This window comes from Poecilia formosa, unplaced genomic scaffold, assembly GCF_000485575.1.
Source record: "Poecilia formosa unplaced genomic scaffold, Poecilia_formosa-5.1.2 Scaffold29, whole genome shotgun sequence".
Classification (NCBI taxonomy): domain Eukaryota; kingdom Metazoa; phylum Chordata; class Actinopteri; order Cyprinodontiformes; family Poeciliidae; genus Poecilia; species Poecilia formosa.
Window position 1 is genome coordinate 1,586,380 of NW_006799968.1, and position 22,388 is coordinate 1,608,767.

General features: G+C 39.5%; 1 protein-coding gene across 3 annotated transcripts in view; it reads right to left on the minus strand.

Annotated features, from left to right (window-relative positions):
- Positions 1-718: 718 nt before the first annotated feature.
- LOC103136024 (unc-13 homolog C (C. elegans)) overlaps positions 719-22,388 on the minus strand; it is a 126,059-nt gene continuing 104,389 nt past the window's right edge. For 2 of the 3 annotated variants that reach the window (XM_016669976.1, XM_016669975.1), the window contains 9 exons: positions 20,184-20,310; positions 15,690-15,786; positions 13,421-13,564; positions 13,153-13,230; positions 10,269-10,346; positions 8,010-8,036; positions 2,900-2,988; positions 2,404-2,541; positions 719-873 (listed from right to left, as the gene is read on the minus strand). In XM_016669976.1, coding sequence (XP_016525462.1) covers positions 741-873; positions 2,404-2,541; positions 2,900-2,988; positions 8,010-8,036; positions 10,269-10,346; positions 13,153-13,230; positions 13,421-13,564; positions 15,690-15,786; positions 20,184-20,310 — 911 coding nt within the window. In that variant the 3' untranslated portion in view covers positions 719-740. The remainder of the gene's footprint in view (positions 874-2,403; positions 2,542-2,899; positions 2,989-8,009; positions 8,037-10,268; positions 10,347-13,152; positions 13,231-13,420; positions 13,565-15,689; positions 15,787-20,183; positions 20,311-22,388) is intronic. The other variant, XM_016669977.1, reaches the window with a different exon arrangement.

Sequence of the window (22,388 nt, forward strand, 5' to 3'; positions counted from 1 at the left end):
TATCAATGAATGAATTTTAAAGTAGCGCTGGCAATTCAGTAACTTCATATGGCAAAATGCTGTATAAAGTTATTTTGGGTTATATTATTATCCATTAAAATGTTTTTCTTTTTTTGTTTGCCTTAAGTCAAGGATATTTGTTTGTAAATCTAACGCTCCACAATGGTTAAATTCAAAGATTAATTTCTTCTTTTTTTCTTTTTTTTTTTAGGAAAAAGTATCAATTAAACATTTTATTTATACTTTAACTGAAGATGTGATGTTGCTTCAAGCTACCGTTACAGTCTGTGTTTACAGAACTTGGTTTGGTTGCTTTGTTTATACGAGCGCTATCATAAAAACAGATATGAATTCTGTTGATGAACGGCTCGTTGTAAGACCTGTAGCTGCAATTTTTACTGAGTTAGATCAAAAATCGTGGACTCCGTGCAGATATAACCATTTTAGCAACAGTGCTAACGTGAAAAATATATGAATCAAGTAGCACAGTTCAGTCGATTTCTAAACCAATATTCATCTCAAAATATAACTTGACTGAAAGAAATAAACATTCTGTGTTAAAGCGATTTCCATCTAAAAGTCCCATTTACATTACTGCGCACTGATGAGCATGCATATGCTGAATCAGTTCACTCCATAATAAGACAATGTAATAGTGAGCCGAACTTCTAAAACCCAGCCGTGTGACCAATAAATAAGAATAAGGTACAAGTGAATGTGAGAATACGATTCAAAGGTGATCAACTCACGCTCTGGTCGCTAAGCGGAGGCAGAACGATTGTTCTCTCGATGGTGTTCAGAACTATTTTCCAGAGCTCTTTGAGGACTCTCTTCAGCACGGTCTTCTCACAGATCTTGGCAAACAACATCAAACTGGGAAGTAGCAGAAAGAAAGGTCAACACTTTCAGCACGTGTCTTAACCAGATCTAACACAGCTGAAGGCTTCACGTAATGATGTCTTAATGTATAATATTCATAAAAAATGAAAACACCTGTGACTGAGAATAAAAGCTGGGGCTTTGTGCTTTAATCTCGCCCCTTTGTGCGAGCAGGGTCTCAGAATCGGCAGGAAGGATTTTCTATTTCCATATCATTAAGAGGATTTCTCATAATACCCCATTGGCCTCTATGTTGCTTTGAAAAATGGAGGAAAATGATTCTTCAAGCTCAGCTCTGGCACTTTTTTTTCCTTCTTTTAAGATTGCATTTTAAGAAAACCCTGGGAGTAAATACAGCCCTAAGAGTTGAATTGATAGACTTTCTCATTACAATATCTCCCTTTCTTTAGAGACGTTTTCTCTTTCCAATGGTACGAATCGACATCGCTCAAGTATCACATTATGACAACTGACAGGTAGAGCGATATGTTAATGTGTTAGAAGGAGACGGGGAAGAAGGCAACCCAGCGAAGGTTCTTTGATGGTTTTGGTGACTGGGAAGCTATGGGTGTTATTGAGACATGAACCAATTACCTAAGCAATGTTTCAGACCATGTGGCTGGGGACTCTCTTAACTAGGGCAATCTGCCCAAGCAGGAATGGTTTGGGAAGCAAAACAGTCAAATTTAGGTGTTGACTAAAGGCTCCCACATATTTCATCCGAAGTTGAACAGCTGACGTGCCGACACATGCTCTGAGGATGTTGGGGACTTTTGCAGACAACTTTTATACAACCAGCTGTGGAATAACGGCGTTCCCCATCAACAACAATGTTACAGTTTCCATCCAGAAGTTGTTAACCATTTACCAGTCTTAACATTATATAAGTTAATTAGTGAAGAATCAAAAGTATCCATGTCTCCTGCGGATACAAAAACTGGATACTGGAAGCAGGTTGGTTAAAGCAAAAATACCAACGTTACCGTCAGAGCACATTTGCAACAAATGTCTGACCAATCACACAACACTTTGCACAGAGCTCCGTCGAAACAGTTTGACCTGGGGCTGGTGTCGACTTTGGCAGGCATGTGCCTTTCTGCGAACAAAATGACGCAATTTTTGTCACACGTCTACATCAATGAGAACCAATTTCGACATGTCATGTGAAGTACATGGGGGTCTTTAGCCTCCAAATTTGCCAAATCTTCATCTATCTGAGCACTAATGGTGGCTCTACTTAAGAAAATAGAGCAATTAAGATACCTTCTGCTAACATCTTAGAGCCAGAGACCACAGTTCACCTTCATGGGCCAAATGGAGTCCACACCTCCATTTGACAAACAGAGTGATCATCATTGTATGTTATCAGTAACAAGTAAATCCACTTTCACTGCGTCTTGCTCAAGAATGTGACAAACAAAATCATTCTTTGGCTACTCTAGATTAATTTGCCAGAGAACATGCAAGTTGACAAATAAAACTCCTACTACAGTTTCGATCATCATGCCTTCAACAGGTACTCACTTCTTGTCCAGAAGGTCCATAAGAGGCCGTAAGACGGTTTCTGCATCCATGGCAGGATTGCTCCCTTTAATTGGTCCTTTCATCTGGACCAGCTCCTGGTTCATCTGCTTCACACAGTCCTCGATTACAGGTTTAAAGCTGTGCACACAACAAGAGGTTTTTTTTTTATTTTTTAATTTTTTTATGGCTTTATCTTTGTCTCGGTTGAAGCAGTCGATGTTTGAGTAGGTGCTTTCTGAGTCCTGCTGTTCCCATTAGCTCAACAAAAGAGGTTTTCAGAGAAGAGGCGTCTTTTCTTCACGCTGAAATGTTTCGCGACTTGCTGTGCTCACAAAGCATAAGCTTGAGTCAATTAAATTTTGAGACTGACAATGAAAAAGCTCCCTCATGGTGTAATTTCCCTTCATTGGGATAAAAAATATGGATCCATCGACCGACCATACAGGATTCGTTACAGACTCGCACACGTGGAGTTTTGAGTCACACCAGTACCCACCTGGAGCCAAACACCCCGCTGAGCTCATCCAGGACTGTGTTGAGTTTATTCTGCAGCTCCTTTAGCAGATCACTGGCCTCTGCATCCAGCTGTCAGTGCAGAGGGAGAGACAGGCAGTCACTACATCTACGCACTCCACATAGTAGTCCACACTTACTAGAGCCCTGTGTCTCAGGAGGATGCCTCTATTGTGATGGGGTTGTTTTAGGGGGAGCGGAGGGAGGTGCTCGCCGGTGACTCCTCGCTCCTTCTGCCTCCCATTGTATTCAGAATACCAATGCACAGCTCACCTAAGAACGCTGTAATTAGGACTGCATGCCGAGTCATAAAACATGGTGACAGCAGCGAGGGAGCTAGCTAAGGGGACCCGCTACATGAGTTACAACTCGCTATGTCTCGGGGAATACAGAAAAAACAAAAAGTCAATTGCATTGAGGTGTAATATGGATGCAATGAAGGGCAGTGAACAGTTAGCTACTATTTAAACAAAACTGAGCTTAGAGTATGTTTTCAATAAGCTGACAGTAAAAATGTTACCAAAATTTCAATAAATCATTCAAATGCCCATGCATGGCATGTCCAGGATACATACAACCACCGGCCACTTTATCAGGCGAACCAGGTGAATTGCTTGCAAAAACAGTGATTTAGTCAATGACACGGCAGCAACTCGAAGCATTTAGGCCTCTACGTTTGTTGATGGTGACTTGGTGATATTCAAAGTGAGCATCAGAAGGGAGGAAGAAAGGGAAATTGAAGTGACTTTGAACATGGTGTTGAATTTGGTGCCAGATTAATTGGTCTGGAGTATTTAAGAAACTACTAATCTACTGCAGAGTACATATCCATCTCTCAGGAAATGATCCAAGACAGAGGAAATAGCCAATAAATGGGGGTTATGTAGACAAGAAGGTCTTGGTGATGTAAGAGTAGAATAGTTAGACTGGTTTGAGATTATAGAATGGCAAGACGAGCTCAAATAACCATCAAAGTAGTACAATCTCTGAATGTACAACATAGAGGCACTTAAGGGACATTAGGGCTGTTACATCAGCAGTCGAGTGCAAGTGGTGCCACTACTGTCAGCAAAGAACAAGAAAGTCAAAGAACAATTTTCAAATGCTCACCAAACTGGGACAGTGACAGATTTGTAAAAACCTTGACAAGTGTGAGGTACACAATCTACAGGGGACCCTTGGTATTTGCAAGGCTTAGGGACCGCAGTACATGAATAATTGAGACTCCCTCTAAAAAAGCGTATAACTAAATGCTTTAATAGTACAAACACCAAATATACCTTTACATGCATTGACACATCCAGTAGAAAGCATCTCGGCACTAAAAGCTAACATCCGCAGAGAATATCCGTAGCCTTACTCTGCTCTTGGGGTCACAGCCAATCGAGGAAAATTGTGTTTTACAAAAGGACATCAAGTATTTCTCACAAATATTAGATAAGCGCTACGAAGAAAAACATTTCCATGAATAACTTATAGCTGCGCTTCACAGAAAAATCTGCAAATAGGTGAGTCTCCAAATATACTGAACCACAAATAGGCAGGGCTCCAGGTATTGTGACTGGCCAAGACCATTCATTTATCACTACAATGTACCCAATCTTCAGATGGCTACATCCAGCAGGATAATGCACCATGCTCCAAAGTTAGAATAACAAAGTTAGTACCTATAAAGTGGCCGGTGAACATATGTGAGCATATGTACATGATGGATGCCCCCACAAGTGTTCATGTTTGTCTTCATTTGGCATTTGGGATTTATGCCGAGAGGATTAAACACGTGAATGTATTTGTGCTGAATATGAGGTAAAAGCACGGCGCAGCATGCATGACCAGCACATCGGAGCCGATAAGCTCAGCCATGAAGCCGCTCATCTCACACAGTCCTAATGGCAAATGACTCAGCTGGGAAGCGCGTATGTAGACCTATGTTTTCATAGACATTGTGATTCTGTACACATGCCTCTATCTGCACCGTGAACAAGACAGATTCATACCTCTGTAAATGTGTGATATTTTTCTGTCGCATGGAAAATTGGCTATTGAGGTTAGGCTGTTATTTCACTGGCTGAGTAACGGATAACATCTTTTCAAGTGATAGCAAAAACAAAAAAAGTAAATGAAAGATAGAAAAAAAAGAAAATCTATCACTTGCCTTCTCCAGTTCTAGCTCTATTTATTTTGGTGGCTTAAGGAACTGTGATTTTCAACTTGCTGTTTTTTTTTTTCTCTCTGTCACAATGTGTCTTCAATGCTGCCAAATAACAGCCATTTGTGACATAAACCAAATCCCCTCTAAACTCCTTAGAAGAGAAGATGATGCTTTGATTGTGGAGTGCTGTTTCACCAGACGACAGCCTCCGCAGGATGGAAATGTCAGCCAGCTGACCGACTTCTTTGGCAGCTACAGGTGGGGGGATGGGCGGGGCTGCAATACCACACTCCAAACAGCCAGAAAAAAAACCCCTCTGGCTCCCAAATAAAAAGACTTTGCACTCTAAAGGTGTAAGAAAAATTTAACTTTTGGTATATCTTGATATTGGTAAGCAGCCTATACCTAGTTGTGCTCCAGCTGGAACTCTTATGAATGATTCTAAAGAAAAAAAACATCTGGCTGACACACAAACTGCAAAATAGACGGAGCTCATGTTTTCGTAATTACATTCAAAAATCTGAATGTCCTCAAAGCGCCGGTTGTACCAGAATGCATTAATAAAACCAATTGCACAATTAAAGTATCAACAAATCGCTGTTTGTTTCAGTAAGTGTTTCTTAAAATTAATAAATAATGAGCATTTTTTTCACAGAATTCATCCAGAATTTTGTGAATGTTTTTATGTTTTTTATGTTTGTTTTTTTGGCAATCAAAATCATAGATTTTGTGGCACTACTTTAGAAATATGTGTAAGGAATTTTTATGATATTCATGATAATAATTTTTATTAATCGCCATATCGGTCATGGACTATAGCCTGACATCAGGTAAGGCTGAGGGAGCAGTCACTTAAAAATCTGGGGAAAAAAATTTGATTTTGAATGAATTTTGTAGATTTGTGAAAAGCTAGAGGGACTAATTGATGTAACTGATTATACTTTAAACCAAATCTAATCTAACCTAAAAAGAAGTAGCTAGTGTCTTTAGCTGATTAAAATTAAGTCGTTTTAAAAAGTTTAACCACCAAAAGTGTGTGCTCGTCTTTTCCCAATCGCATCTTCTGACTGTCGATTAGAAAGCAGCAATGAAAACACGACTATAAGCAACTTCACAGAGGAGTCAGATCCGGGAAATCAGCTATTTTAACGATATACGCAAATAAAATTTCTTGAACGTCATCTCTCGCATCGAGTTACGTAAGCACCGACCTTTCTTGATGAATCAAAAAAAAAAAAAAAAAAACTGCTCATTATAAATAATATGAGGAAAACATCCTGTTTGGAATGCATGGAACACCTGGCTTCTCCATGGTAGCTGCTTTCCATCGACACTGACTGGCATGCAGGGCTCTCTGGAGTGCACACACACACACTCCCCTGGCTGACAGCCTATCAGCTGCTGCCCAGCTTCACTTCGCTTTCCCTGTTTCAACAGTCCAATATCTACTCACTGGCAGGTTGTTATTCCGCCGCACAGATGACTCAAAGCGACTCTCCAGAGCCGAGTAAAGAAAGATTTTGCAAACGGCCATTTCATCGAGGACGGGAGAAGCACATCAGCAAACAGCGGGGACGCCCCAAAATAAAGTCCGATGCTAATCTGGGGAGATCAGTCGCTGATGAAGCCATTGCGCGAGATTATTGTAAATCTCCGTCGTTGGCAGCGAATTGATAACGGCTCTGGGTAATTACACTGGCACTCTTACATCTGCGAGTTCATTACTGATGAAAAAAGAAAAAAAAAAGAAAGAAAGAAAACGATTCTGTGACGAATAGTGAAATTTACACGGAGCAAACCAGTGAGAAATTCACATCTGAAAAGAGAAAACTCACAGGCAGGGTTAGTAAAAATAGACTTTGCGGTTCTTGGTTGTAAGTTAGAGTTCAAACAAAATGTGACTTTTAGAAGGTGAAATTAACTTTTGTGGAGTCAATATGCTTTAAATAAATACAAAATAATGAGAGCTTATGAGGGATCTATGGTTAGATCTGCAAACAGTTCGATTGTTAACTGGAAATAAATTTCAGGGTGTTCTGATTTATTCCTTACCAGAAATGGGATTCTTTGTAGTAATTTTCACTTTTTTTTAAGTTACTTTAAATTATTTTATCCAGTATTGCTAAAAGCATAATATTATCAATATGCATTTGAAAATAATGGCATGTGATCAATCCAGGGTAAGATCTCCAAACAATTAGCTCAAGTGGAAATAAGTCCTGATTTATCCCTTACCGGAAGTGGCATTTTTGTTGTAGTCATTTTTTACATTTTGCTTGTTTCTTTAAATGACTTTCCATTAATTTATTCAGGATCGATCAAACCTAGTTAATATGCGTTTGAAAATAACACCGTCTGAGTGATCCAGGGTTAGATCTGCAAAACAGCAGCTCGTCTGCAGAGGGCACATCTGGGGAAGTTTGTGTGTGAGAAGCTCATTAAACACAGTCGTCTCCCTCCCACCTCACAAAAAAAAAAAACTGTCTAAAGCTGTTGTGCCTGCAGCTCAGAAAAAGAACAAGAAGGAACACAAACCACAGCCATCGACTCGTTGAGCCTACAGCTTCCCTTTTTGTCTTTTACGGCGTAGAGAGGGGCAAACAACATTTAAAAATAACCAGCCTAGTGAGGAAAGTGGCAGAGGGGTAAAAAAAAAAAAAAAAAGTAGAGAAAAAAAAAGCAGGAAGCTTAAAATAACAATGGGATCCAATGATTTGAGCCGGAATCTCCAGAGAGCAGGGGATGGCGAGCTTAAGCAGCCTGTCCAGAAGGGTGATGGGTAATTTCAGCTCCGTATGTTCTGTGGCACATGCTTACTGGTGGAGAGTGAGAGGCAGAGGAGTGTGAGGGGTGGCATAGGGGGTCGGGTGTGGTGGAGTGCTTAGTTGTAATATTTTGGTAAATGGCGAGAAGGGCTGTTGATGAGTCCTATTGCACACACCTTACAGAAGGAGACAACCCCCTCCTCCTGGAGACAGAGAGAGAGAGTACAGGAAGGAAACGGAGGGGAACAGAGGACACAACGACAGGAGACAAAATGCAAGGCGAGACACGTGTTAGAAACTACAGAGACACATGCAGCTGAAGTTGTAAGAGATCGTGGGGACGGCGGGGCGAGATTTTAGGTTGGAAGCACTGACAGATTGGCGATGGGGTAACGAGAGGGGAGCAGAAAAGATCACCCAGATTTAAAATGCAACACAGAATTTAGAGATTTAGCAAAACACTTACTAACAAAAAACGGATAGAGGATATAAACACAGGGTTAGTGGTGGGAAAGTAGTTTCGGGGACACTCAGACCCACAGCCACATGGATATTTTGCAAATATGTTTGTGACAATATTTAGTGAGGAAAAACTGAGATTTGAACATTTGTAACAAAAGATTTTCCAAAGTTTTTTTTCTTTCTCTCTATTTTAAGGATTTACATGTAAACTAGGGTTGCCAGCTTTTCTTTCTTTCTTTCTTTCTTTCTTTCTTCCCTTCTTTCTTTCTTTCTTTCTCTCTTTCTTCCGTCCTTCCTTCCTTCCTTCCTTCCTTTCTTTTAAACCAGAGACACACTGTAGCATAAGCCTGTCACAATAATCAATAAATCAATTAATTACCTGATAAATTCAAACAAACAATTTCCTTTGGCATGATTTATCGTTTATCTTTTTTTTTCCTTTTTTTCTACTAAAAACTGGTAGATAAAAGTCTTCAGTCTGATGCTTTGGTCTCAACTGGCCCTGATTTGAAGGACAATTTTGTTTACAAAGACTTCAAAATTCATTTTATTTGTTGTTTTGTTTATTTATTGCGCATATTTAAAATGTCTTCCAGCTAGAGTGCTAAATGTTCATTAAAATCTAAGGTTTACTGATCTTTTAGCATATGTTCTTGCATTATTATTTGGGCCATTATATTTCTTGGAAATCGTCTCAAAACAACAATATTATCGTTTATCACAATAACGTCTGGAACAATATATCGTCCAGTAAAGCTCGTTATTGTGACAGGACTACCGTAGCCAAAAGCACAACACAAAGTTCAGTTCAAGTCAATACAGAAATACTTTATAATCCAAAGTGATTTAGAGAGAGGATTAAGTCGTACAAAATGTCTTCACCGTCAGAGACGGCTGTAAGTTGATGAACACGACGCTCAGCGTTGTCCATTTTGTTCTCCATTTTTAAACACACACAATCATCATCCCCCCAAAACCGAGCCATCAGCAGGGACACAACAAGGAAATAATTGTTCATATCACAATAATGATTTAGTTAATTATTTTATGTTTAGTTTGTGCTCTGTTCTTTGTCTTTTTTTAATGCTAATCAAAAAACAAAAAAAAGGCTAATCAAAAACTCCTGACAGCGAGCATCACTGCAGACAGATTTATCCTGGATGGACTCGTTTTGAACAATCAAATAGTAATTTCTCTTTATCAGACATATTTATCTGCAATGTTTCTGACAGGAATCATGTACTGATCCTCATATTAGGCACAAAACAGAGACATGCAATGTTGCCGCATGTCAGATCTGGAATCTGTAAGAGCGCTGCCAGGATCAAAAAACAGCTTTCAACACACGGGACAAATACGAGATGGAATAGTTTATATGGGACGTCCAGGTGACAACGAGAGAGCTGGCAACCCTAGTGTGGCGTGAAAGTCCAGGAAATATTAGAAACAACAAATTAATTCTGGCTTTTCTAATGCCAACGTTGGCACCGCCAGCTGCTACGACAGAGATCTGACTTTTTTTTTTTTTTTTTTTTTTTTACAGGAATCCTCTGGAGCATATAGGCAGATTTATTTATTTATTTTTTAAAAATTAGAAAAAAATTATTTGTAAAATATCCAGAGCAGTGTAGCTGGGGCTTTGAGGAAGCTAAGAGACAGAGGAGAAAACAACTCAGAGGAGATTATTAAGCACAGGACTAACAGACGGACATCGGGACATCAAGGATGACTTGAATCAATTTTAATGACACGCAATAAAAAATAAGCACTTGCATGTTAATAAAAATCTGCATCGCAGATGTGGATCTCAGATTGGCTGGTTCAAATTTTTCCAAGTGAAGCACTTCTCAAGACATCCCAGCAGCCCCGGAGGTGCTACTCTAAACCTGACGCTGCCGTCGGATATGGAGTAACTTCAAAATACAGAACAGAAAAAAAAAACATTCGCAAGCAACACATGTAAATGCACAGACCTGCTTCCCACCCATGGACTCAAACATCTTCTCCAGCTGGACTCGAAGTTGCTGGATGTTGTTGAGAATTATGCACGGCTGCAAAACAGTCAAAATGAAAGTGATTAGATTTTTCTTTCATGTTTAATGCCACTCCGCCGTCCAGCTGTTGACAGCTGTTGTGATTGTATTGTTATAGTCCGAGAGCCCATGATAAGCCAATATAACTGGAAACACAATAATAATGATAATTTAACAAACAAAAAAAAGTGTCAAAAGAAAAATGATAGGGGCAACCACCGTGAAATCCATCAGCGTTCACGTCGTGACACATCATCTATACAAAGAAGTAAAGTCTGTGCTCAAAAAGTCAGCAGGGAAATGCAATACATAACACAACGAGGAGAGAAATGTCTGCACTGAATGTGTCAGACGTTATCGATTTCTCTGCTCCACAACAAGTTTAACAGATGACAGGCATTAATCACGCCACTTTTTACAAACACCCAGAATAAATCTGGAGACTCTCGGCGACTCGTATGTTATTCGAGTCGCCTGCTCACGAGAAAACACAACAGAAGGCGATACGAAATGTCTTAATTAATATTTCAGTAATGAATACTACTAATACTATAATCCTTGGCCCCACAGGAAAAGGATGATTGGTGTCTTTCAAACCCCCCCCAAAGCAGCCAACAGTGTCTCTGCTGCTGATGGATTACTGTCCGTTAGATTTATGATCGTATACCTGTGTGGAAGTGATTCGATATTCTAAACCTAAGTAAGACTTTGGAGCAGGACTTTGGCATAATTCAAGTGATCTAAAAGCAAACCTGACATCTGTATTTTCTTTTTGGATAGAGAAATGATTCCAGTGCTAGATAATGTCAACGTTCACATACAGATATCAATATCTGTATTGGTCCTGATATTGGAAAAAAAAAAAATCTAGCTTGGCTGTCGGTGGCAATGTGCCCAATCCAAAAGGACAGATCTACTCTTACAATAAACTATTTTCTTGGAAGTTTCAGTTTCATTATTATTTATTTTGCACTAGCTTATTTGCTCCCAATGAATTAAAGTTGTGTTGTTTTTCCATGTTTGATCAAGCTTGTGAAACTATTGGTGTATTTAAGTGTATATTTATGTCTGGTTTTAAAAAGAAGCATTTCGAGTCATTTCAGCACAGTTTTTCTGTATCAGATCGGTATCGGCCGATACTAAACCTCAGATGTAGATATCGGTATCGGAACTGGAAAAAAGTGGATCGGTGCATCCCTGGTGCACAGAGTGATTATTTTAACTTCTGGGTCGTAAACAAGAACAAGCAGACAATGCACAAAAATACATTACAGATCATGCAATGCTTCGCAAAAACATTCAGAACTTAAAGATTTGCAAAAACCACAAATTAGAATTTATTTTTCTTAGAAGTTTCTTATAAACCAACACAAATCAGGGGTATGTCTCTAACACTTTTCCGTGCTGAAAGACTGAAATGTCTGTCCATCTTTTGCAAAGCAAATCAAGGTCAGTCAAATTGGACAGAGAGTGTCTGTGGAGATATATTTTAAAGTCTTGTCATTATTTCTGAACGTATTTAAATTTGACAAGGTAGTTTCACAACACAATATGCATTTATTTCAATCCCTTCTCTTGGGTCTGCACTGTATGACAGAATTGTTCCATTTGAGTTGAAAAGCTCTCCTTGAATTACTACTGACCTCTAATTTTTTTTTTTTTTTGTTTTTTTTTTTGGTTCGTTAGAAGTCGTGCCCTCTTTATTTTTTAGTTTGATGAGAGATTTTAAAGAGATTTCCAAATATCGGAATATTTGTAATCAAACCCTGATTTAAGTTTCTCCACAACTTTTTCTATTAAACCTCAAAGTCTGCCACAAAACAGCAGCATTTTTATTGAGCTTAAATTACACAAAGATGGACTCAGTTTACTCATTATATGAGGCCTGGAGGACAGAAAGTTGCACTGGATTTAAAACATAGCTAAACATCGCTATACTTTTAGCAATGTATAGCTAAAAACATAGTTGAACATCGCTATGTTTAGCTAAACATGGCTACGTTGTCAGCTATGTTTAGCTAAAAACATAGCTAAAAATAGCTCAACATTGCTGTGTTTAGCTATTTTGTATTAAAAGTAGCTAAAAAAACATTACAATTTTCAAAAAGGTCATTAGGCCTTCAGAAACATGTATTTTTTCCTTCTGCTTCACAGTTACATGCTCCTTTGGCACTGAAAATCCTTCTGAAACACGCTGAAGTTTATGATTATTAAGTGACAAAACGCGTGAGTGAATACCTTTCCCTGGCCCCGCGGCGGGGCTAATTGGATACAAACACATCTCAGTTCCTTTATTTTTCCCGTCATCTGTCACTGTAGTCCTGTCAAGGGAAGACACGCCTTACTTTCTTCTCTGGGACAGTCGTAATGAGACCATCAGCACTGTAACGAAACATCTGCTCCCTCACTGCCTGTTATCTCTCCTTTCAGCTTCAAAATCCAATGTGAATAATTAGGCCACTCACAAAGCTGTGTGTTTAGCCATCCGTCACTTTAAACAATAGGCCGAGAAAATACCAATGACTTGTCCTCGTCAGCCACGGGCGAGAAATGAGTTGTTTCATTCGCGTTAATAGAGACGATGTTAACGGCTTTAGGGGAGATACTGCAAAGCTCTGCACAAAGAGTCATACTTAAAAACACTTTTATAGTCTCCATGCCAACCAATACTGGACACTGAATATGGAAAACTATTTTTTCTCGTGTGTGTGTGTGTGTGTGTGTGTGTGTGTGTGTGTTACCAGATTTGCACTCGACATCCCCCAAAAATAACTTCGGTGCAACTTTGCTGCTTGTATTCGGCAGGGAATGAGAATGCACTCACCACGTTCTCCTTGTTTAAATGCAATGGAAACTCCTTGGAAATGATTGCAGCATATTGCAAGAGAACCTTGTTGATAGTCTGCAGGAGTAGAAAGGATATTATAATTACTGTTTGTTTGCTCGGCTGTTACTAGGTCAGCAAACGCAGTCTATTACGCCGCTCATATTAAACACAAGACGTACGCGAAACAAATCCGCCCGGATTAATGACAAACACCTCAACTGGAAGGTTTCAGCGGTGGAACGGGAAGCGTGCGAGGAAAACTGACCTTCGCAAAACGGCACATGAAATGCGCCAGAGCCTGTGGGTTCGGGCATTCCAGCTTTTTGATAATCTCAAAGCTCTGGTTTAGTTGAGTGAACACGTCCACCACGGAGCAGGAAAAGAGGGCGTGCTCCGAGGTCTGCTGGAACTGAAGCAGAGGGAGGGAGACGGGGCCAGAGTTCAGACAGAGAGAGAACACAAGGCAAACGACTCAGGAGAGATTGAGTAAAAGCTGGTGTGAGCTAATAATGTGACTGAAATTCTGAGTGTATGTGAATTGAAATACTAAAGTAGACAACATGTGCCCTACATGAATAAGTCAGAAAATCAACGAAGTCATTACACGTTGAGGTTTTTGGGGATGGCAGCTCTGGTCCTCGTGGGGCCAGACCTCATCCTCATGAAAACGGGTGGATGTGTTTCAAAAGAAAATCCACTGGTGATCGAAATCGGACGACTGTCCAATTCGCCCTCTCTGATTAGTCATCGGAACACCGGAAATCGTACAGTTTTCCTAACTTTAAACTCACAACGTGTGTAAGCTCTACCAGAGAACAGCAAACATTAGAATGGAAACTGACTGAAATAAGACTTTTCAGTATCGCCGAGGTGCTTAAAAAGGAATTAGAGGCGCAGAGAGATGTATTTTTGTTATGGAGGCGTATTTAGAGCACATCAGTAGCTCAAAGTCTTTATAGTTAGACACCAGTGGATGAGAGGAAGCTTAAGCTATCCCAGTGAAGTTGCCCTGTTTTACACGTCCAATTTCATCCGCCGAGGGACTTGTTGTATCTGGAAATGCTTGAAGTCTTGGAGGTCTTACGGTTCATGGAAGGGTCTATGAATGCATCGCTGCTGTGCTACTCACTCAAAAAAAACAAACAAACACTGAAAACAGTTTACTAAGCCAACTCTGTAATTGTTTTTCTTTGTTCTGAAATATCAGTGAAATATTGTTGAAGTGCAGCTGTGTAACGTTGACTGCTCTCTCTCTCTCTCTCTCTCTCTCTCTCTCCCTCTCTCTCTCTCTCAGACACAATGTCACCTCCGGTCCCAGTTTTTTAAACTAATGATCAGTTAGAGAAAATTTTTGTCGAGCTCCTTTAGTTACAATAACTGAATGAATAATTCAACATAATATCAGCACTTTGGAGTCTTTTTTCTCTCAAATATTTTCATGAACACCTCTGTTATTTGACTGTGGAAGCAGTTCCATAGTCATGCAGTTCAGGTCAGAGAAGTGAAACAAACGGCCTGTAAGCTATAATATTTATTGAAAGTGAGATGTGCTGTAATTCTCAGTTGGGTTTTATTTAGAAATCTTTATTCGACTGAATTTGTAGATTTTTTTTTTTAAAGCAAAGGAAAATGGCTCTGTAACTTTTAGCTGTTAGTGAGAAATCCCTGTTTCATTTTTCTGTTTTTAGAAAATAATGTGAAGAGAGTTACATTTTTATATTCTTGTTCTAGTTCTAAAATTTATCATTATGTCACGACTTTATGTAATTGATACTTTAGTTCTGATCTAGTTTCGTAGATTTAAATGGTTTTGTTATATCTGCCACCAACTTCAACTAATTATATGAAAATTGAAAAAAAAAGTGTATTTAAATAGAGAATTACTCATAAATCATGCAACACCCTGACCCTTAAGGACTGAATTTGGCCCACCGCTTTTTCTGAAGCCTTTATAAAAGGTCACTTAAGGTTGACTTTATCAAACTGCGTTCATTATTCAGCATATAAAAACTCAATAGATTTTAGCCTTAGTGATGAATATAAAGCTGTGCATCGAGCATCTCTTGAAAAGAGCAGTTTGTAAAAGCTTTGTGGGTGTCTAAAAGCATCAGACAGAGGGACGATTCCAACTAATCTCAATAAACGGAATAAATAAGCATAGAAATGTGCAGGAATGTGGTCACGCATCGGCCTATCGCAGCAGCTCCATGCGACTCCTGCAGATTTCCTGTCACGTCCCTCAGAAGCCTCTTCTGCTCTGAAAAACATGCTTCCTTCCTTCCTTGGTATCAATTTTTAATTGATATATTTCTTTTATATTCCTGTCTTGTCACGTCTCAGGGCGAGAGGTGTTTCTTGACGGTGCAAAATTTCCTTTATCCTACCAAACCCCCCCCCACCCGCAATTCTCCTCAAAATGTAAATTCGGTCTCGGGAGGCTGTCGTGGTTATTAAGGAAGCAGACGTTAAGTGGCCCGGACAGCTGGATAAAAATAAAACTTACTTCTTGAGAAATAATTCAGTGCCGTACTCACTCCGTCTTTCTTGTCTCTTTCAAGTGCTCCGTTGAGGAAATCCATGGCAACGACTTCGTTCTCATCGAGCCACTGAATGACGAAGGGCTCGAACCACCTGCAAGGCGAGAAGGACATGTAGCTGGATGCTGTTGTGATTTCTCAGGATGAGAGGAATGACGGCACCTCGTCACGTCAGCCTCACGACGTTGATCGTTTTCCCAATAAAAGTAGATTCATGTTTGGTTTTTATAGGAGGTTCACCGATCCTGCAGGGATTTGTACAGAGTTTGGTGGTAACTAGTTAGAATTACTTGGTTACATTTACTTAAGCAATTTTCTTGGGGAAAAGTACTTGTCAAGGGTATTTTCACTATGCTGTACTTTTGAGTAATTTTATTATGAAGTGCCACTATTCTTATTTGAGTTAAAAAAAAAATTCTGGGTGCTCAATCCACAATGAATAACTTCACTGATGGAAGAAGACTTTTGTTTTAAACAAACAAAACTTTAACAAAGCTGCAGTTTTTGTTAAAGTTTTGATAAAATATTTGGAAACATGTTTCTTTTGCCCGATTTTCACAAGTGCTATAATCATATTATTGTTATTTTGATCTTTAAAATGCCTACATTTCCACATAACTTTATATTTTGGTCCATCTGATTATGTAATTTTTACATATGATTGATGTTTTGATCAGTTACTCAGTACTTTCTGCCTTTTTTACCACAGACTACTTTACTCTTTCTTGAGTAACTTCTCATATGGCTTCTCTTTTTTTTTTTCTTTACTTTTAGTTTAAATATGTTGAAGTAGTGCTATTCTTACTTGACTACAATCTTTGGGTACTCTGCCCACCTCTGGATTTGCATGAGGTATCAGACTGTGGAGAGATCAAGCATCCGGGTTCAGACAGGAATAAAAGACGACAGCCATGTTAGCAGTGCTGTAATTGTGCAGTAACGTCTTTAACTTGAATTTGCTCCCTCAAGATAAATCTACTCCCAATCTGTGGACAGCTGCCACTTAAGGCAAAGCTAATGAACAAATAAAACAGGTGTGTTGACAGAGAAAGGTGAGAGAGGAGGAGAAGCATGTGGTATGGAGTTGTGTGTGTATGCGTGCGTGTGCGTGTGTGTGTGTGTGTGTCTGGTCTGCAGGCTGAGCCTCCGGTAGAATCAACCCGGTGTTTGAGTGACGGCGTCGGAGACGAGGCGGGCGAATCATTAATCTGATGGAGTGGTCGGACGGGAGGGAGCATGGCGTTCCCTCGCTGCGCTACACGTGTTTACACCACGGCCATCCTTGCTCTGCCGCACAAGGTTACGCACGCGAAACGATAAACACATTTCTCAGCCGCAAAAGGCGTCCCGTCATCAGAAACCGGCGTTTGAGGCGTTGTTGCAACGAATCAGATCACACGAACACGACGAATGATTAAAGGATTGATCTGAACTCGGAGTCTGATTTGAGTTTCTATCTCATTTGCGCTGCTGAATAATTCTGGCGATCAGCTGAAATAAATTTAGAACAGTTTTGAAATCTTCTCGAGCCGCATAAAAGTACCACACTGAGCTTCATTACAGTTCTTTTGATAGCTTGTGGTAAGATTCAAAATTATGTTCAATTTGCTCTTGTTCTGTTTTTATTGGACTTTTCAATGCTTATCCTTTAGGCCATGTTTAAAACGCTTTGCTTTAGTTCAACATCAAATCATCATTATTATCGGAATAATCCTGTTGAGCAGCAGAAAGGTAACTGTTTTTATAATAAACTCTTTAGATTTTTTTCTGTACCATTTTATGTATGTTTTCTCCCAAAGACAGACCTCTGCTTCTGTCTTTGATGGTTGCTATAGGAACAAGAGGTTAATACAGAATGATAACGATGGCACTCTTAGTGAGCTGGCGCTTTGCTTCCAGTGAGTCGCCCGACTCTGCAACTCAAACAAGATTTTATTCCACAAACCGTTTAATAAAACAACATGGAGGTTATTCATGTGGCTATATTTACATAACGTGTTGAGAAAGTGTCTTGGTCATTGCCATTTTACGCTCCAAATAGGCCTGTCACGATAACAAATTTTGCTGAGCGATTAACTGTCTAAAAAATTATTGCGGTAAACGATAATATTGTTTCAAGACCAGTTGACACTGATTTAATGGAAATGACTAGTAATGCATGTGATTTCCTGCCATAGATACATTTTATTTTCAAAAGAACACATAACACTGGAACTGATAAACTAAATAAACAAAACCAAAAACAAAAATAAAATGGATTCTCTGTCTCCATTAACGACAAACATTCTTGAATAAAAACTAAACATAAAGCCAAAGTGGAAATAAATACTGCATTCAACCAAAAGAGTGCATATTATGAAGTATGTATTACCCTTCAGTAATCACTAGATTTAAATAGAGGAGACGGGCACATCCTGACCCAATAGTTCACACTACACGATTTTTTGCCCCTATTTTCTTAGATCGTTGGGCGTTCCAAGATTGTTGCTGGTGATTTCGTAACCAATCATCCTGCAGTGTGTGGTGCGTTATGGTAGATCGTCGTGGCTGCTCTGATCTAAATCGGGGGTTTTCCCCGACTGGGAGCTTAACGCAGCATGTTGAATGTGACAGGTAGCCAATCAGAAAGCGCGGATTCTCCTCTGTGCTTTCTGAGGGGAAATTACGGAGGGGAATCCGAAACAGCTGACACGGCGCAACCCAAAATCCAGCGGACATTGGAGATGATATGTGAAAACAACAATAATATTTATTCAACATTTCGAGAAAGAATATAGAAATGACAAGGGGAGGAGTTGGAGCCAAACTGCTGCCGCAGTTGAGAAACCCGGTAAGTTTTCAGCTGTTCTTCGTTACGTGACATAAATAGGTTATAATGATTTTCATTCAGTCAGGACTTTACGCTGACTCTAGCCACATGCATCACAGGTAGATTCTAGTAAAGCATTGATTAATGCCTGGTTTTAAAATTAGTTATCTGGACTTGTAGCCATTATTTTGTGCTCAGGTGGCTGGACACCACATGGCATGACGAACCCGATTGAACCGTTGTACCTAGGATTTCTGTCGCTAATGTGTCTCTCAGGTTTTGAAAATGGGCCGACAGTCAGCCGACAACTGGTGTAGTGTGAGCTGGACATTACACTAAGGAAATGAGGAAGGGAGGGTCAGTGGAGAGCACCGGAGTTGAGCCTTTTTTTATTCAGTGTCATCAACAGAAAGAAAAAACGGCAGGAAGAGACGATAATTAAAATGAGGTCAATAGGTTTAATTTATTGTGCGATTAATTTATTTATGGTTTATCGTGACAGGCCTAGCTCCAAAGTCAAGCGGGATCTTTGGCAGCTGTCCTCACTTTCATTTCATTTCGGATCATTTTTAGTTTGATCAGCATAAAGCCTCGTGAAGGGGATCAGAAAACCACCAGTCACTCCATTTACACATTCATCCATCTTCCCCCTGCTTTAATTAAGCCTTTCCTCTCTGTAGTTAATAAATGTTTGTCATCGTGCAACATGTGTTGAGGGGAAGGACAGACATGCAGGTGTCTTGATGGGAATTTCTTGCATCCTTACTCTACACCGCAGGAGTTAACGAGCTTCAGTAAACGTCTCACGGCTATCGAATGCAGCGCTGATTGTTGTTGTAATCGATCGATGAGAGCTGCTGCCACCTCAGTTCGGTTTCAGAAAATCCTTAGAAATAACAGTCGTACCGATCACAGTCTCATTCAAGTTGATGAATGACGGCAAAATCTCACACTGGCTGATTGAGTCTTAAATGTAACTTAGACAAGTGGTTTAAATGAGACTCTTTGCATGTGACTGTCCTCAAATTGTCATAAACCAACTTTATAAAATGATTACGATAATCTCTGTTTATGTGCTCAACATGATCTAATAAATTTTATTTTCCTAATAAATTGTTGTTGTTTTTTTAAGGATTTATCCGGATGTTCACATCCTGTCCTGTTCTGCAGCCCCAGAACCAGAACCAGAACCAAACGTGGAGGAGCAGCATTCAGCTTCACAAATCTGGAACGAACTTCTCCAGAACAACTGCAAATCAGCTGAAACACCGAGTTCCTTTAAATCGAGGCTAAAATCCCAGTTGCTTTTGACTCCTAATAACTGGAAAATTGATCAATATATTTGATGTGTGTTGATGACTTTGATTATGTTTGTTACTGGTTTCACAATCAGTGACTTTATGATGCTTTGATGTTTCTATGATGTAAAGCACTTTGAACTGGCTTGATGCTGAAACGTGCTATATAAATAAACTGTAATTTTGATTTCTTGACTTTTTTAATCCAATCCAAAATTTGACCATTTCTAGAACTTTGACTAGATTTTGTTCCAGTTCATGAAAAATTAGACCTTTTTTTTTTTAATCTTTTTTAACCAAACTGAGATCTAAATTTAGAAACTAGGCCAGCATTTAATCTCTACAGAAGGTAAAGGGTATCTTCTTATGCAAATGACCACTTACAGAGAATACTCAGGTGGGACATCCTTGAAGGCCGGCAGATCGCGGACGTACTCGTTGTGGAACCATTTGACTTTGAAGTGAAGGTTCATGTACTCTGTGCTTTTGCATAGGCGATGCTTGTCATGCTCTGCAATGCAAACACACAAAGAGGAGAGGAGAACATTTCACTATGGGTAGCAATAGACGAAGCTGGGACAAATTACAAAACACAACATTTTAGCCGTACGGACGTCGCATGTACTGTTCCTTCCACAGCGTCTTAAAAGATTCACAAGAACAGACAGAAACGCACACGAACATCAGGCACGGAGCAGCGGCGGATGCTTTCATGCCAACATCCTCTCTGGCCCAGTTTTTTTTTTTTTTCTTTAAATAAAGCCTTGAGCTATTAAAGCATGAGAAAATAAACACCGAGCTTGTAAATGTGCCCAACTTTGTCCTAACAAAGGACGGTCTTTTTAATCATCGCCAACAAACCGACGCTAAAGCGGAGCGCTATACAAATCAGCTGACATGTCTGCTGAGTCACTGCAGGAATTTCAAAGAGAGTTAAACATTTCTGAGGAATTCCCCCTGGAGAGAAAACGCATGGCGACGGTGCAGCTGAGGACAGAGGAAATCCAGGAGAAGAGAGAGAGAGAGAGCGGAGGAGAAAGGGAGAGGGAGATCAGACAAAAGAGGAAGAACCGAGGGAGAAAGCAAGCCATGCAGGAAAGGCACTTAGAAAAGAAAAAAAACACCGATATATATTGTACAAAGGCATGTTTTATGTTTTGCAGAATCACGCCACTCACGTTGACAGCATGTTGGAGTAGTTCTGTTACTTACATTTTGGTTTCTATTTTCTTTAATTCCTGTTTCTGGCAGAAAAAGTTCTATTTATTTTGATTTTGGATGCTGTGCAGCTTGAATGATTTTTTTTTCTTTACTTTTAATCATTTATTCCAAGTCAAATGACCAAAGCACATTTCAATGGATCTCAAGATTTTTTTTGGGGGGGGGGAATTACTCTGTGAACTCTCGAGAAGATAAAAGTGCAGCTGTTTGAGTGAAGATGCAGCTAAAGTAACACTAACGCATTTTTTTTTTTTTTTACTTTCAAATATAATTTTGGCAGCACACTGAAAAAATGTTTCTTTGAAGCAAAAAATACTCTACTTTATTACTTTTGCTTAACTGCAATAATGATTTCACCATTATAGCTGGAGCAAAACCAATAAAATTAGCTGTAGCAATTTAGAATAAATTTTTAAAGCTGGTTCAAAGAAACGTTTTTTTTTTCAGTACTGGGCTCTTTTGGGTTTGCTTTGCATCTTTAAGACCTTGACGACTTGGAACCTCGAACTTTCCTTTCTCCTGCAAGTTATCCTCAACGAGAAAGTCCAACCGTGACTTCATGACGGTCGGGTTTCAGCACATTTGGGTTGGACTGCAAGACGATAATCCTGTGGCAGCCGGTTCACCTCTGACTGACTCAGAAACACAAAGCGAAGCTTTTGGATTGAGCGTTTTTAATTTTGATTCAGATGCTTTGAAAACCTTCCAAGCGCTGAGACCGATTTCACACAATTCTGCCAAGAAGAAGAAGAAGAAGAAGAAGAGTTCCTCGACAGACGCTTGATGGCATCTGTTGCCGCCAAGAGTGGCACAACCGATTATTAAAATGAGGGGAGAATTACTTGTTAAATTTAAGAACCAGATTGACTTGAAGATCTTTTTTTGTTGTTGTTTTCCCCTTTTGGTACATTTTTAATTAAGTTCCAAAATTCTGTTTTAGATTTTACTCGGCTTGTCTTTGTCTGATGTTAAAATTCGATGAGTTGAAACACAGAAGTTGGACAAAAAAGGGCAAAACAGAATAAATCTGCAATTTGTTCAAAGAACTTCAGATGGAGGGTAACTCAGAGCGTAGATACCGGTGTAATTCAGAATGGAAAAAAGCAAAAATAAAAAAGAGAGAGAGAGAGAGAGAGAGAGAGAGAGAGAAAGAGTTACTATCCTCGGATCAGCGGGAGACAGATGTTTGACGAGGTGGCGGGGGGGCTTTGAGACAAAACGTCAGCAGTTTGACTGGAAATATGGCATTTTAAAGAAACTAAATAAAAATTAAAGAGAAGGACTCACACCAGGAGGTACTTTGAATATGAATGACAGCTTAAGCCAAAAGGGAATTATCCATTTTATAAAGCGCGGGCACACAAAAGG